This window comes from Myxine glutinosa, chromosome 7, assembly GCF_964187855.1.
Source record: "Myxine glutinosa chromosome 7, kmMyxGlut1.1, whole genome shotgun sequence".
Classification (NCBI taxonomy): Eukaryota; Metazoa; Chordata; class Myxini; order Myxiniformes; family Myxinidae; genus Myxine; species Myxine glutinosa.
In genome coordinates, this window is record NC_136267.1 from 151,951,228 (window position 1) to 151,966,293 (window position 15,066).

General features: G+C 41.1%; 1 protein-coding gene across 7 annotated transcripts in view; it reads right to left on the reverse strand.

Moving 5' to 3' along the window:
- The window catches only part of LOC137431746 (growth factor receptor-bound protein 10), a 683,830-nt gene that overhangs the window by 27,357 nt on the left and 641,407 nt on the right, over nucleotides 1-15,066 (reverse strand). For all 7 annotated transcript variants that reach the window (XM_068123400.2, XM_068123401.2, XM_078782425.1 and 4 more), the window contains 2 exons: nucleotides 6,144-6,254; nucleotides 1,740-1,835 (listed from right to left, as the gene is read on the reverse strand). In XM_068123400.2, coding sequence (XP_067979501.2) covers nucleotides 1,740-1,835; nucleotides 6,144-6,254 — 207 coding nt within the window. The remainder of the gene's footprint in view (nucleotides 1-1,739; nucleotides 1,836-6,143; nucleotides 6,255-15,066) is intronic.

The window sequence follows — 15,066 nt, forward strand, 5'->3', positions numbered from 1 at the left end:
TTCGCCAAACATGTCTTCTGGTACTGTGGCCAAATAGCTCTACCTTTGACTCATCTGTCCAGAGCACATTGTTCCAGAAGTGCTGGTCTTTGCCTCGGTGTTCATTGGCAAACTTTAGTCTTGCCCTGATGTTCTTTCTGGACAGCAAAGGATTCCTCCTGGCACACCTCCCATGTAGATCAAATTTGTGCAGCCTCTTTCTAATGGTAGACTCGTGCACTTTGACATCAACAGTGGGAAGAGCTACCTGTAGGTCCCGTGATGACATTCTGGGGTTCTTAGAGACTTCTTTCAGCATCTTGCGGTCTGCTCTCGGGCTGAACTTGCTGGGGCGGCCTGGCCTGAACAAGTTGGCAGTTGTTTGGATTCTTCTCCACTTGTAGATGATCTTCCGGACAGTCGAATGATTGATTTCAAATTGTTTGGAGATCTTTTTAAATCCCTTCCCAGACTCGTAGGCATCTATAACCTTCTTTCTGAAGGCCTCAGAGAGCTCTTTTGATTTAGGCATAGCGACGCCAAACACTTTTTTTTTCTTTTTTTTTCTATTTTTTTTTTTGTATACTGAATCGAGGCTCGTGAAAGCTGAGGAACTTCAACAACAAAGAGCAAACAAAACTAAATGTCTGAGGTTTAAATAAGACAGGTTCCTCCAAGATCCTCTCTAACGATGTTCTAATCATTTGCACCTGAGGTGGTGCACATGATTCTAATTTTAGGTATTTGAAGTAGTGATAAATGTAGGGGTGTACTTACTTTTTCCACATGTGAAATTTGCATTTATGTTTATTTAAATTATACAATGGACTACAAAATGTAAATGTTTCATGATATTTGTTATATTATATCACATTTATCCATCAATATCGTTGAAATGAAGATCAAATAGCTGTATGTTGAAATATGTTGAAAAAGTCAAAACTTTACATGGGGTGTACATACTTATTCACGTGACTGTAACTCTGAAACCATGTGACGCATGACGTCATCCTCGCTGACTTTTTTGTTCCTCATGGCTATGCGGTTCTGCCTGAAAAGTTTGGCCTCGATCTTTTCAGCCGTTGTAGAGAAAAAGGCACGAAAAACAATATGGCGGCCGAACCACGTGACCTGTGACGTCATATTTACCATTAAAATATTATACAGACCGAGTCCCCCTACGGTGAAAATTTGATCTTAATCGGTCCAATTATTGCAGAGAAAATCTTTTTTAAAGGAAATTGAAACTTAAAATGGCACTGAGTTAAGGATCATCAGAATTATCAGAATTACCAAAGTTCAAAGTGCCATAGCTTTGTCAAAAATGATCGAAACGTCGTGAAGTTCGAACTTGATCTGTAAATTATCATGAGGAAACCAAGTTTGAAATCATTAGCATTAAGAGTTTAGAAAAAAAGTCTGGAAAACTGTTCTTTGCGTGACGGACTGACGGACGGACAGACGGAGGGACGGCGTGCAAACCAATAGTCCCCTCTGGTGTACACCGGTAGAGGACTAAAAAGGAGTAATATGAAGACGTGATCTGGGTGTATTGGATGTAACTACCTCATTCCAAATTTGAAGATGATTGGCTCATAAATGAAGGAATGGAGTGTGCTTGGAATTGTTAGAAAGAAAGAAGAAACATAAAAAACCAGTCTCCTTTCCCTACAAGAGGGGGAGACATAATTACAAATCCACAAAGTTTATATTCAAAAAAGAACAATTATGATAACAAACGTCGCCATTAAACAACTTACCTTGAAGAGACGCATCGTAGTCACCCAGCATGTCCTACTCTGCTCATCCTCAGCACAGAATACTTTCAACTCTTTTTGGAGGCTTGTTCTGTTCGGCTGAAATAGAGAATTGTGCACTGATAGAAACTCTTGAACATTATGTGATTTTAATAGTGAAATGAATTTCACTTCAAGAAGCCATCTTATCTTCATAGGTTTTTTTGGTTTGTTTCAATTAATTTTTCTTTGACTCTTCAGCTGATTTGTTCTACTTTCTAAAGAGATCTCTGCTTATCAATGGATAGCTTGTCGAGTCCAGATTTTTCATTCATTTTTTTCCTACAGGTTCTTTCCTACAGGTTTTTTCCTACAGGTTCATGGTAGAGCTGTCACGGAACATCATCGACACACATGCAGACAAAGGTACCAGACAACACTGGATTTGACCTTTAACATCAGACAAACACATCCTCTGATATTGGGGAAATTAACTTACTAGAGCACTTTGGGTGAGGCGAGTGCAGAGTGATGTCGTTTTTCCACTCCGCAGTTAGCGGGGCAGTTAAGGCCAAAACTCCCCCACTCACTACTCCTATAGAAAGTCAAAAACATGGAGTGTATACATGTTCTACCCTCTAAATGCTGAGTGCCAAGTGAAGAAGCAGTACATACCATTTTTAAAGTCTTTAGTGTGACACAGACAGGGTTGGAATCAAACCGCCAACTTACCAGACTCCGAGCAGATGCGAGCTACAATGCCACTGAGTCTGCGATAAATATATTGCAGCAAATGTGTCCTGAGAGGGTTAATATAAATTTGACCTGTTCACAATAAACAACCCACATACATTAGATATACTCGGGGGTGATAATGTAATCTGGGAAAAACAAAAAATATACGCGCAACACTTTTGCTGTTTAATGTCTGCTTTTTGTCCTCAGATCCAACTCCTCTAGAACACATACACTCTTCCAGTAACTTCTTCCTGGTTGGACTCCCAAAATCCAGGCTGACTGCATACTTCAACTTGCTTTTCCCTCCAGGACCTAAAGTAAGCAGTGCACCACCATGTTGTGTCATGCCCCATCCCTACTGGCAATCTTTTCTACCCCCATTAACCATAAGTCAACCTCCAAGTGAGGAAGCAGCAGCCAGACTCAGTGGCCTAATGGTTGGAGTATCCACTCTGTGTCTGGGATGTCGGCAGTTGTTTAACCCTGGTCAAGTCATACTGAAGACCTAAAAATGGTGTGTGCTGCTTCCTCACTTGACAATAGGCATTAAACAAAGGATACAGTGTGGACAAACAACTAAATGTTTATCAATCATAGAACAGGATTTATGGATCTATTGTCACCTAGTTTATCATGCATTGAAGTTCTTTGTAAGACAACTCATATTATTATGAGTACAACTCCTTTCCTTGTAGATGTTTTTTGACTCGATGGGTTAAAGTGGGTTAAAGTGTGTTTGGTTGATCTAAGGGCTGCCGCATCGAATCTTATTCTTTACCGGCAGTCCGGCCTGCATGTAGTTGCACTTTAATGGGGATTATCTTTGTGCCCGACAACTGGTCCGAGCGTGATGTCTTTTCTGAGAGTCGTCCAGGGATGAAGGCATTGGATAACGTACCACATAGAAGGTTGTTCGCTAAAGTGAGGGCATGCGGAGTGGCTGGTCGCACAATTAACTGTATTGGAAACTGGCTTAGTGATAGGAAGCAAAGAGTGGTTGTGAGTGGGAAGGATGTCTTATTGGGATGATGTAAGTAGTGGGGTACCTCAGGGGTCAGTACTAGGCCCATTATTATACATAATTTACATCAGTTATATGGGTAGTGGGGTTAAGAGTTGGCTTTCTAGATTTGTAACTGACACCAAGCATGGAGGTAAGGTAGATGAGGGTGATCAGATGCAGGAATGTATTGATACTTTAATAGATTGGGCAAAAAGATTTGGCAGATGCAGTTTAACATAAGGAAATGTAAGATTCTGGGGATGGGTAAGAATAATGAAAATAGATATTATATGATGCAAGGGACAACCTTTACCATTTCATTAACAGCACTACAATAAGTTTATTGCAATTCGATATATGAATGGAACTCGAAATAATTAAAGCCTTCTCCAGCTCCTCATATAAATTTGTTTGATTAATGCAATTATTGACCACATCAGTGTGCAAATTACTTGGTTCCAAGTGCTTTGCCACCATAAAAGCGCCGCTGACATATTTTTCAGCTTCAACGCACTTATTATTATTATCATGGAAGATACAATTTCATTCCTAAAATCAAGCATTCTTAAGTTTCACCAAAAGACTAATATCCTCTCTTTCCACTCCTGCTCCACCTCGGGTCTCTATATACTAGGAGTAGCGACATGTTGCGCCCCCACATTTTCTGGTCATGTGAGTCATGGGCGCCATTTTGTTTCCATCGATAGGTCAATGAATGAGCACACGATAGCTCATCATTCGTTTTTTAAATGAAAGGAAACTGTGCCATTGGATGCACCAATCGATCAGAGAAAGGTTTAAAAAGAAATCTTGGAAAATAAAGTAAGGAAAGAAATTTGGGAAAATAAAGTTCGTCGTCTGAGATAGAAATCGACTTTGGGGTAGTTTATGTGCCAGGTAAGTTGTAGTCCAGTGTTTGTACATTTGCGGGTGGTGTTGTAATCACATTGTAGTTGGCAGTTGGATATAACTTGTAAAAAGACATAAACCATCATGGAAACATCTCTATATCATTCATGACATTTCAAGAATATCCTGGCAAAGTTGCTTACAGGTAAACACATCGCTTGTGTGTCAGAAATGTAGGTTTGCTTATTTAGTTATTCAAATTTGTGTAAGTGTTGCACTTAACATTGGTTAACAACACATCATGGTTCACGACATGGTAAATTCCAAAAGAGTAAAGGATCCATTTGCCTTTGGCCTCACATTGTAGCAAAACCTTATATTATATTGAAGGTTGGTGCCTCTAAATAACTTAGTACAGGAATCAGAAGAGTGGGAGAAAAAGGGAGAAAACAACACTACAGCATATTAACGAAGTGTGGGAAAAGGGAAACCATGGAATATGAGAGATTTAATGGGAATATAAAAGAATGACGGATTACATACATATGCATGTTTTCAGTGGGACAGTACTTATGTTAAAATAAATGAAGAGTAGGAAAAAAATAACCCGTTCATTTGTGGCTCATCTCCATTCTAATGCAAGCCTCTTTTATTCCTTCTTTGTTGTTTCTCATTATTTTCTTTCCTGTTCCTTTCGATTGTGAAGAAAAACTTTCCCTTTACATATCTTCTCACGGTATGGCCTTGGATGGCCTAGAGGTACGCATACTCTTCTCTTAACTGTTTAGCATGGGTTTGAATCCAGACCCAGCTACAAACTGTCATCCCGGTGTTTCACAGGCAGAGTGATTCATCAATGTGTGCGCCATCCATCAAATGGACGTCAAGCCGGGTGTCCCTTCTGCCAGCAGTAGTTGGTGGATGCTAATGATCTCGCGGTGTCCTTCTTGAAGAATACGTGAGCTAGCGCCAGCATGCTGAACAAATTCCAAATTCCTGCCAAAACTAACTACCAGGAAGGCAATGGCAAACCACCCAGTATCACACTTGCTAAGAAGCCAAGGGCCTGCATGCCTTCCAGCAGAAAGCACAATCAATCTTCTCAAGTTCTTTCTCTTTTTCCAATCACAATTGTCATCTTTTCTAATTCTTTACTCTCTTGGTGGTGTGCACATCTGCCGTGAATGGTGTGCCTCCATTTCTGTCTTTCACTTTTCTTCTTCAAATTCTTTCAAATTTCTGCATTCTGTCACTACCTACGTTTGTTTCTTCTACTAACACACTCTGTACATCTCAAATTAGCCACTCACCAAATCATCAGTGTGAACTTTTGCTTGCACATTACACTTAATTTTTCCATGGTTTCTGAGATATGTTTTAATGTTAAATAAATCCTGTCTGATTGTATGCTTATAATGACGCGTTGGAGGGACGTATAAAAAACCATTAACTTATATAATCTTCCTTTTGCGTGCAGAGAAAGACAGCTTGATCAGAAAACTGACACATTACGCTTCGCGTACAATGGACACGGATTTGGTGTGCTGCACACTATGGAAACAAAATGGCGTCAACTTGCAAGTTGTCACGACTCCTAGTACACATAGGGACTCCAGCTCTACCCACCTCCTCCCCCACCTACGATATCAATTTTGTGTATTTGTGATTTGTGTAAGTTATGGTAGCTTCTGAACCTACTATATGTGTTTAATAAGTTGTCTGCTATCAAAAAACGTGTCAAAAATGATATTTTATTGTGAAACAGATGTCTCCGTCACTGAATTTTGAAGCAGATTCCATAAGGACAAAAAGAGAAAAGCAACAAAGTCAAAACACACCTTGATACAAAATGCAAAGTCGCTGGGGGTGCTGTAAATCTTCTTACCCGAAACCACCGTGTACACGTTACTATCACTGAGTTCAGCACAGCACTGCAGGTGCCTGGGTTCCTGAATGTTACAAAAGATAAATCATGGTTCCAATGTTAGCACACCTCACATAAACTAATTTCCTCAATAACCTCCCTCTCTACTCCCAACCACCCCATCCACACACACACACACACACACACACACACACACACACACACACACACACACACACACACACACACACACACACACACACACACACACACACACAGGTTTTGAGTGTACTTGAAACAGGAGCTGTCAAAGCACAGTGAAACAAAGATTGGTAAGATTGAACATTGCACCTCAGACCAATAAATGAGAAGCTGTGCTTCATGAGATTGTTTAAGATACAAAAAAAGATACAAAAAAAAAAGAAAAAAAAAAAAGCGTTTTTTATGCTCAGAAGGGTCAAAAGGGTCTTTGTGTGGTGGAGAAAGTTCACTTAAGGGTTTTGTGTGAAAATGTGGTCACAGCCTCTGACAAAATGGATGAATTCTGATCATTAGCCAGTTTGATTTTTTTGGAGACATTTATTACTCATGCATTTCTCATCTCTATATTACTAATGCAATATGGCGGCCTCTTACATTTTCATTCCGAATATCATATTCTAATTTACTACATAATTCATCCTCTGCCTCCTCCCTATCCTCATTGTCTGCCATATAATTTGATCTTTCTCCAGGTTGGGAATAATTATTGGTGCTGCATCGTGAGAAAGACTATGAAACACAAAGAAGAGTCCATTTCCAAGAAACATGAAGGGCATATTAAGAAGGATCTGACAGGTATTTAAAGACTGAACAAGAAAGAGGCACGATGAAAACCCAGATGCGACGCAGTGGTGTATACACTGTGGGCGTGTGATGTAGAGAAGTGAGGGTAATACATCATTAGCATCATAAATGGGGATATGCTGTTTGGGGGAACGGATGAGGATAAACAGCCTCATGCTATCAGAAAGATTGGCAAGTAGAAAAAGGGCATCATAAGTTTGGCAAGTAGAAAAAGCGTCAGATCATGTCAATGGCAATGGAGTTCCCAGACAATACCCAGACCCCCTTTTTGAGGTTTGTGATATTGATGGATAAATGCCGAGCCAGCAGAAGAAACATTTGAAGAGAGGAATAACTCCAAAAGAAACGAAACAGATCATCAGGGCCATCAACATTGGAGCGGAAAATCTCTTGAGATCCTCTTTGATTATTATTACATCTCACGCCAGAAGGTGTAGAGATGGCTCATGACTGGTTGTGAATGTTTTCATCAGCGAGAATTAATCTTGGAGAAGTTGCTGGTCCTATTTCAGGATTAGGCCAAAGCAGCCCTCAACTAAGGCAGACATTTACCAAGTCTTGTGTAGCTGCACACAATGACCCACTGTATGTTAAAATAAATTTTAGAATTAGAATAGTAGAATATAATAAACAGTAGAATAGTATAATATCGACTAGCAATTTCTAACAGTTGAGACAGCCATATTCACATCTCCTTCAAAGGATAGTATCCTGGCTGGTGCATCTTTTGCCTATGAGCCGCCAAGATGACAGCGTATGTTTGGGCTGGGATGTAATGTGGGCGAGATATCTCAAAAGGAAGTATGCAACAACCTTGAGCTATCCTGTCAGCCCCCTGCTTAATGTGTGGCTGTACAATACTGGGGACAAGGCTTATAGATTTGCACCTGCATTATAGACCATAATTTGAAAACATTTTACCAATACAATGGACTCTGCAGAGCAGAGGGAAATGTTGGATACGTTTTATTAGGGAAATGTTGAATACTTTCCAAGGGGATGCACAGCTAGCTACATTTTACTTTTGTTGTGGTATTGTGATGGAACAACGTCAAAAGATGTCATGATGGTAATCGATGAGGTTTGTTGTCGTATTGTGGTGTCGTATTGTGGCGCCGTATTGTGGTGTCGTATTGTGGCGTCGTATTGTGGCGTCGTATTGTAGCGTCGTATTCTGGCGTCGTATTGTGGCGCCGTATTGTGGCGTCGTATTGTGGGGCCGTATTGTGGCGTCGTATTGTGGCATCATATTGTGGCGTCGTATTGTGGCGTCGTATTGTGGCGTCGTATTGTGGCGTCGTATTGTGGCGTCGTATTGTGCCGTCGTATTGTGGCGTCGTATTGTGCCGTCGTATTGTGGCGTCGTATTGTGGCGTCTTATTGTGGCGTCTTATTGTGGCGTCGTATTGTGCCGTCGTATTATGCCATCGTATTGTGCCGTCGTATTGTGCCGTCGTATTGTGGTGTCATATTGTGGCGTCGTATTGTGGCGTCGTATTGTGCCTTCCGTCGTATTGTGGCATCATTCCTACCTTGTTTGATTGTTTTTTGAGATTTCATTCGCTCTATGTTTTTACTTTTTAAATGTTTTTTTGTTGTTTCTGTTGGGTTTTTTTGGAGGGGGAATATATAAAAGAGTTCATAAAGAATGCAAAACACATGTACTGTATACTGATCAGTGACATAGGACACAGACATCAGTACGTATCACTCACTGGAGCAGCATCGTTTTTGGGGGGTAGAAGATGCCCTCACTCTATATAATCTTCTCAGCATATCACTTTGCACACATTTGATGCGGCGGCCATTTTTTTAGGGTTCCAAATTCTGGAAAATGAGCACGTCTCAGGTGAATCACTGCGTCACATTGGATTGTCATAAAAAACCATCCAGTCGGTTCACTAATAACCTTCAGGGAGGGGTAATCGACTGGAAAAAAATCAACAGAAAGAAAATTAAAGAAAAATACTAGAAAAAATTTGGCATTACATATTTAGTACACATTTGTAATTGGATGTTTGGTGTAAAGAAACATCAGGCAGCACCTCCTAATGCAAGGAGTTAAAGGAATTTGTCTGAATTGCTTAACCTTGCATCATGTGGGATCTAAATCCTAGCTTTGCTACAGTTTTTGTGAACCTCTGCACTTTGATGTGGCTGTGAATGTGTTAATTTGAAAACAAAAGGCATTTGTTAAACTTATATGATTTACAAATTTTGGATAATGATCGTCTTATCTTGCAAGAGAGCAAAAGGACGGCTACTTTCATGTAATTTCTTTTAGAAAGCTAACTTTCCTTTATCCCCAGAATGTGCATATTCATTTTGCCATGGTTCCGCCGCAGTAAAGGCCGCAGCGTAACCCCCTAAAAATTCCGCCTTGCGCCTGCAAACACCACTCTGTGCCAGACATTGTCTGCCTCCTGTCGCTGAGGACACTGGATAATTCAACGGCCTTCGAAGCTGAACTTTTCAAGGCCAACAAACGGCATGACAAAGCATCCAGACGACAGCCAGGAAGGTGGGTTGGGGTGCGGTGAGGGAATCCAACAGCACTAACAGTTGTATTTTGTCATCAGTTGTCATTATATCATAGTTTCATTTCGATATGTACTCGTTGTACTTGTTCTTGGCAAAAGCATACTCTTACAATTGTTTTTAATTTGCTTAAGATGTCACCATTAGTTTGCAACTTAGCAGAGCGCCAGTTCTTATTTATGCTGGCGGTAAGTTTATTGTCACGATAAGACGAGTTGCAGAGAATCAAATGGACAACTTCTGGTTTCATAACCTTTGCACTTGTAAAGACTTTCTTAATGATACTTTTAGCAAAATGCATCAGGCTTCCCTGCAACATGCCAGAGAGGCAATAAATAAAATCCCACAGTTATATCCAGTATATGATGGTTCGGGCTTTGCTATGGAACATGTGTAGTTTGGCCTCTGAGGTATTTCCCATATTCTGGTTAGTTTTAGTGGTCACGTGATGCAGAAAAAAAATACACTTCCGCTCTGATTCCGATGGTAAATGCAATGCTCGCACCCTGGTTTGGCATGGCTAATGTGCATATCACAACTTCTTAATGGCTCTCCCTTTTTCCTCATGACTATTGCCTATGGTATATTTCCATGTCTGCAGAATAAATTGGAACTCAGACTTCACTTGGGACTACGAGCCATATTTCTCCCGTCACACCTACAAACTGCTGGACCAGGAAAGAGGAGGATGTGCTCCCAAGCCACAAATATCCCAGTTGAGTCGATACATCTTAGATCAATTATCCAAACTGATTGTTCTTTTTGGGATTTGGTGTGTGTGTGTTCAAATTTATTCACTGAGCTGCGCATCCTTCCCTGTACTTGCCTCAATCCTCAATCCTTCCCTCCCAAGCCTCCAATCTCCACCACCAATGCCATATGGAATCTAGCGAGCTGCAGTGTAAATAGTGAATCCATGATTGCTGCAATGAGCGCGAGAGAGACGAGACCCACCCTGTGAAATAACGGCAAAGTGCCTTTTCATAGTGCTTCAGAACATTCCCAGCTAACAATCACAAAGTGAGATGCGTGTATATAATAATACAGTTTCCCCATGACAACTTACTTACTTTGCCCAATTCTTTCCTCCCCTTTAATGCTGTCGTATGTGTGCTGCAAATGCATCTATGCACAAATGAATAAAAACTTGTGCACTTGCATCATCATTGAAAGTTCCAGCACGAGGGTGTGAACGCACACATTTACTTTAAGAGCACTTTCAGGTGTTTTGATCCACTTTTGTAATTATTTTTGTGCTCCTGTCCCAGTATTCTCAGAAGCACTTTGATTGATCCAAAGGTATAGGCCCACACGTATATGGTCCCATCCTATTGTGCTGGATTTTTATGTAATCAGCACAAAACATTGGCACTGAAAAACCAACTGTATTATTCATATTCATCCCAAATATAGTCCAGCTTTCTTCATAAAAAGGGCCCAAGTTACATTCAACATTCAATTTGAAACAGGAAACAATTGGAATAAACTTGGCCTCCAAATTTATGGAGAACTAACAGGGGCTACGTGGCGCTGCCCAGGCGAGGGAAGGGAGGGGATGATACTTGATGCTGCCCGGCTGGGTGAGCTTTTCCTGGTGGTGGTTTCGGAATGTGTTGAACACTGAAAAGCTATGGAGTTATTGGCCTCATGGTGGTTACCTTTTTCTGTGGGCCGGCGGCAGCACTGCCTGACCCCACATGCCAATATACACTTTATAGCAGCATTCGGTGGCCTTTTAACAGATGTCAAGGCCAACGGGTGGTAGCTTCAAACCTTGCTCATATTCTGAAGTACAGACACCCAAAATTTGGGGCCTCTACGTGCTACGGTTTGGACATGAATGAATAACATACAAATGCACAAACGCACAAACTATTCCCACAAAATACTCCCATTGCCCTGCACTTCTGTTCCACATTTAAAAAAAAAAAGCAAACATAGTCACAAATAAGTAAACATGGCGTTCGTATTTACGATCAGAACACAATCGAGAGGCTTCAGTATGAGCGCGCACACTGTACCAATCCCAGCAGCTGGTGTACGTGTGCTATAACCGCGGGATTTAGTAGTGATTGCAAGCGGTATGCAATTAGTGGTCAGGCTGCAATCAAACATTCAGCAAGCTGTGTAAAGCCACATAGGGCCTTGCCAAAAATGCCTCGAAAACGAAGCCGCTTTGCAGAGTTAACACCAGAGGTGCTTGAGAGATGAGATGATGCATTTATGGAATAGGAAACATGGAAAACGTACATGTGTTTGAAAGAAATATTAGCTTGTAATAAATATTTATAGCTGTGGCAGCACCTGTCTTTGGCTGAAAATATTGCCGTTCCCGGCAAAATTCAATTATTCGGTCAACTTGTTCACGGATTATGTAACGGGAGAATTTGGCACAAGGTCGTGTGCCATGGTGAGGGCATTCAATCTGGGCACATGAAGCACATGTTGTTTTTTTAAATTGGAGAATACAGGAGATGGGCAAGACCCATGATTATTGAGAATTACCTCCTGTCAAAAGGTTAGTAGTTGACTCTACTCAAAATAGAATCAACGTCAGTGAGTGGACTCGTTATTGAGCCAGCTGGGTGTTTACTCACAATGCAATGGCGACTTGTTGTTTGAGACTAGCGTGACTTCCGATTAATTAAAATCCAAATAATTAATGCTATTGTCTTCAGTTGGATTTGAAGACACAACCTGCAGGATTCCAGTCGTCTATTATAAAAGTTTTGTTCGCTTTCTGCAAAAAATACCTGATCCTGCAGAGCGCAACAGCAATATTGACTGATCTATACACAACATGTTTAGTTAATTTTGGATTGGATCAGCGAATATGAAAATCGAGACAACTGCTTGCAGCCAGCAGCATAGAGAGTATTAAAAGAGTACTTGAATAACTCGATGGTATTCTTAGAATACTTACCCTGCGCAGTCAACTTGGTGCGAGCAAACTCTTCTGTTTTTGAAGGTTTTTTTTTTTTCTTTGATCCAATATGGCTGCCAGACCACGTGAACGATTACATCATAAATTTAAATTCTCAAATATAATTGTTGCATAGATCACACTCAATAAATTTCAAACTGATCAAACTAAGTGTTATCCCTGTCGAATTATGACGTCATAATTATGACACCAATGACGTCATCGTTAACAACACCTATTCCCCATTCGGAATTCTTTACAATGTGAATGAGCCACGTTTCAATTTTTTCCATGGAGCGGTTTTGGAGATATAGAGGTGCAACATTTTTTAGTTTTTCCAATATGGCGCCTGTACCACATGACCTATCCCATCATAATTATCATTAACTTATTCTACAGGAGGAGGCGCTCCTATGGTGACAATTTCGTGGACATCAGACCAACAGTTGCAGAGAAAAAATCATACTGATTGGATGAAGCATTATACTTGTCGAATTATGACTTCATAACGAAGGCGCCGATGACATCATCACGAGCACCACTTATTCCCCATGGGGAGTACTTGACAATGAGCCATGTTTCAATTTTTTCCCATTGAGCGGTTTCAGAGATATAGAGGTGCGAAGTTTTTCCAAGATGGCGCCTGTACCACGTGACCTATGACGTCATAATTATAATTAAAATATTCTACAGGAGGAGGCGCTCCTATGGTACAAATTTCGTGTCCTTCGGACTAACAGTTGCAGAGGGATTTTTTTTTCCCATACCGATCAGATCAAGCGTTGTACTTTTCGAATTATGACATCATATTGGAATTAAGGCACTGATCACCATATCTTATTCCCAATGGTGATTCCTTCAAAATGAGCCTTGATTCAACTTCAAATGAGCAAGATGGCATCCGTACAACGTGACCTATGACGTCATAATTCTGAATAAAAAAAATTCTACACGCGGATGCGCTCCTATAGTAAAATTTTATGTCAATCGGACCAACGGTTGCCGAGAAAATTAGTTTTTTAAATGCAGACACGTACATATGCAAGCCACACATACGCAAACGAATGCTTAACGCTGCCTTTCACTTAGCGAGTGCAGGGTAGTGATGAAGCTGAATAGCATACAAATAGTCAGGTGATGCAACATTTCAAACCAAGTGTTTTCTTGTTTCTCAAGAAATTCAAGTACGTATTAGAAATTAATGCTCTGGGCACTTGTAAATAAAAATTAATGAAAGGTGACAATTCAAACCTGCCATGTAATGAGATGCTAGAGTGAGATGTGCATGGAAGAAGTTTCGGGAACTGAGTGGCGTGCTGACGAGGAGGGGAGTGTCGTTGAAGCTGAAGGGAAAGGTGTATGCTGCATGTGTGAGAAGTGTTATGATTTATGGGAGCGAGACATGGGTAATGAACGTAGAGCAGCAACGAAGGTTGGAAAGGGTGGAAATGCGAATGGTTCGATGGATGTGCGGAGTATCGTTGAGAGAGAGGAAGACAAATGATGAATTGCGAAAGATGATGGGAATAGAGCCTGTGATTGATGCTGTGAAGAGGAACAGGTTGAGATGGTTTGGTCATGTGTTGAGGAAGGATGAAAGTGACTGGTTGAGAAGAGTGATGGAAATGAATGTAGAAGGAAGTAGAAGACGGGGAAGACCGAGAAAGACCTGGCTAAAGATGGTGGAAGAAGAAATGCGGGCAAGGGGGTTAACAAGGAGAGATGCAGAAAATAGGGCAAAATGGAGAAGATTGTCCTGGGGACCGCAAGGCTAACCCCCGCTCCAGCAGGGAAAATGGCCTTAAAATGCATGTTGTTGTTGTGTTGCATGTAATGAATTCCCATCCTAAAATAACTTGTATATCCTAACATACAATTGGCAATTTATGACAGGAAGCTAAGGTGCAGGACCTTCTTCCTTATCTTCCAAGAATGCTTGGCTGCTGCCTCTCTTTTTTATTTCCAGGTATCATTTAGTCTTGCAACACTTGCCCTTAAAAGTCTTGAGAAGACATGAGATGTACCATACACTTGGCAGAGCGTTGCTGCTGCCGAGGGTTTATCAGCACATATTATTCTGCGTTATTTGTAAGGCTTTCCCAGCATTCAATCAAGGCAAGAACTTGGAATTTATTCATGTTGCCGGCGTTAACTCGCCTACTCTCCACGATAGACACCGTGGGACATTCAACTTCCACCAACTAATGCTGGAAGGCAGGATGCCCGGGTTTAGCGTCCATCTGCGGGACGAGGGATTTATGTCTCACCGTGCATGAGAAACACCAGGATGAAATTTTACACCTGGGTGGAGATTTGAACCCAGGAGGTGAGTGTGCATATCTCTGGGCTATCTTGCCAGCCTATTCCCCCCGCCCCCCCTTAACCCCACTGAAAATCCATATGCGCTCACTCAGTAACACCCGTTTTGCTCAGCTTAAAGTATCCAATGATTCCAGAAGACTTCCTTGTCTTCCTTTGGCATAACCTTCCTGTTGGTGTGCAGCCCGACACTTCTCTACAGTCCTTCAATGTGACGGTTCACCACCATGTCATTTCAATCCCCATTATATCCAGAATTGTATATTTTTTA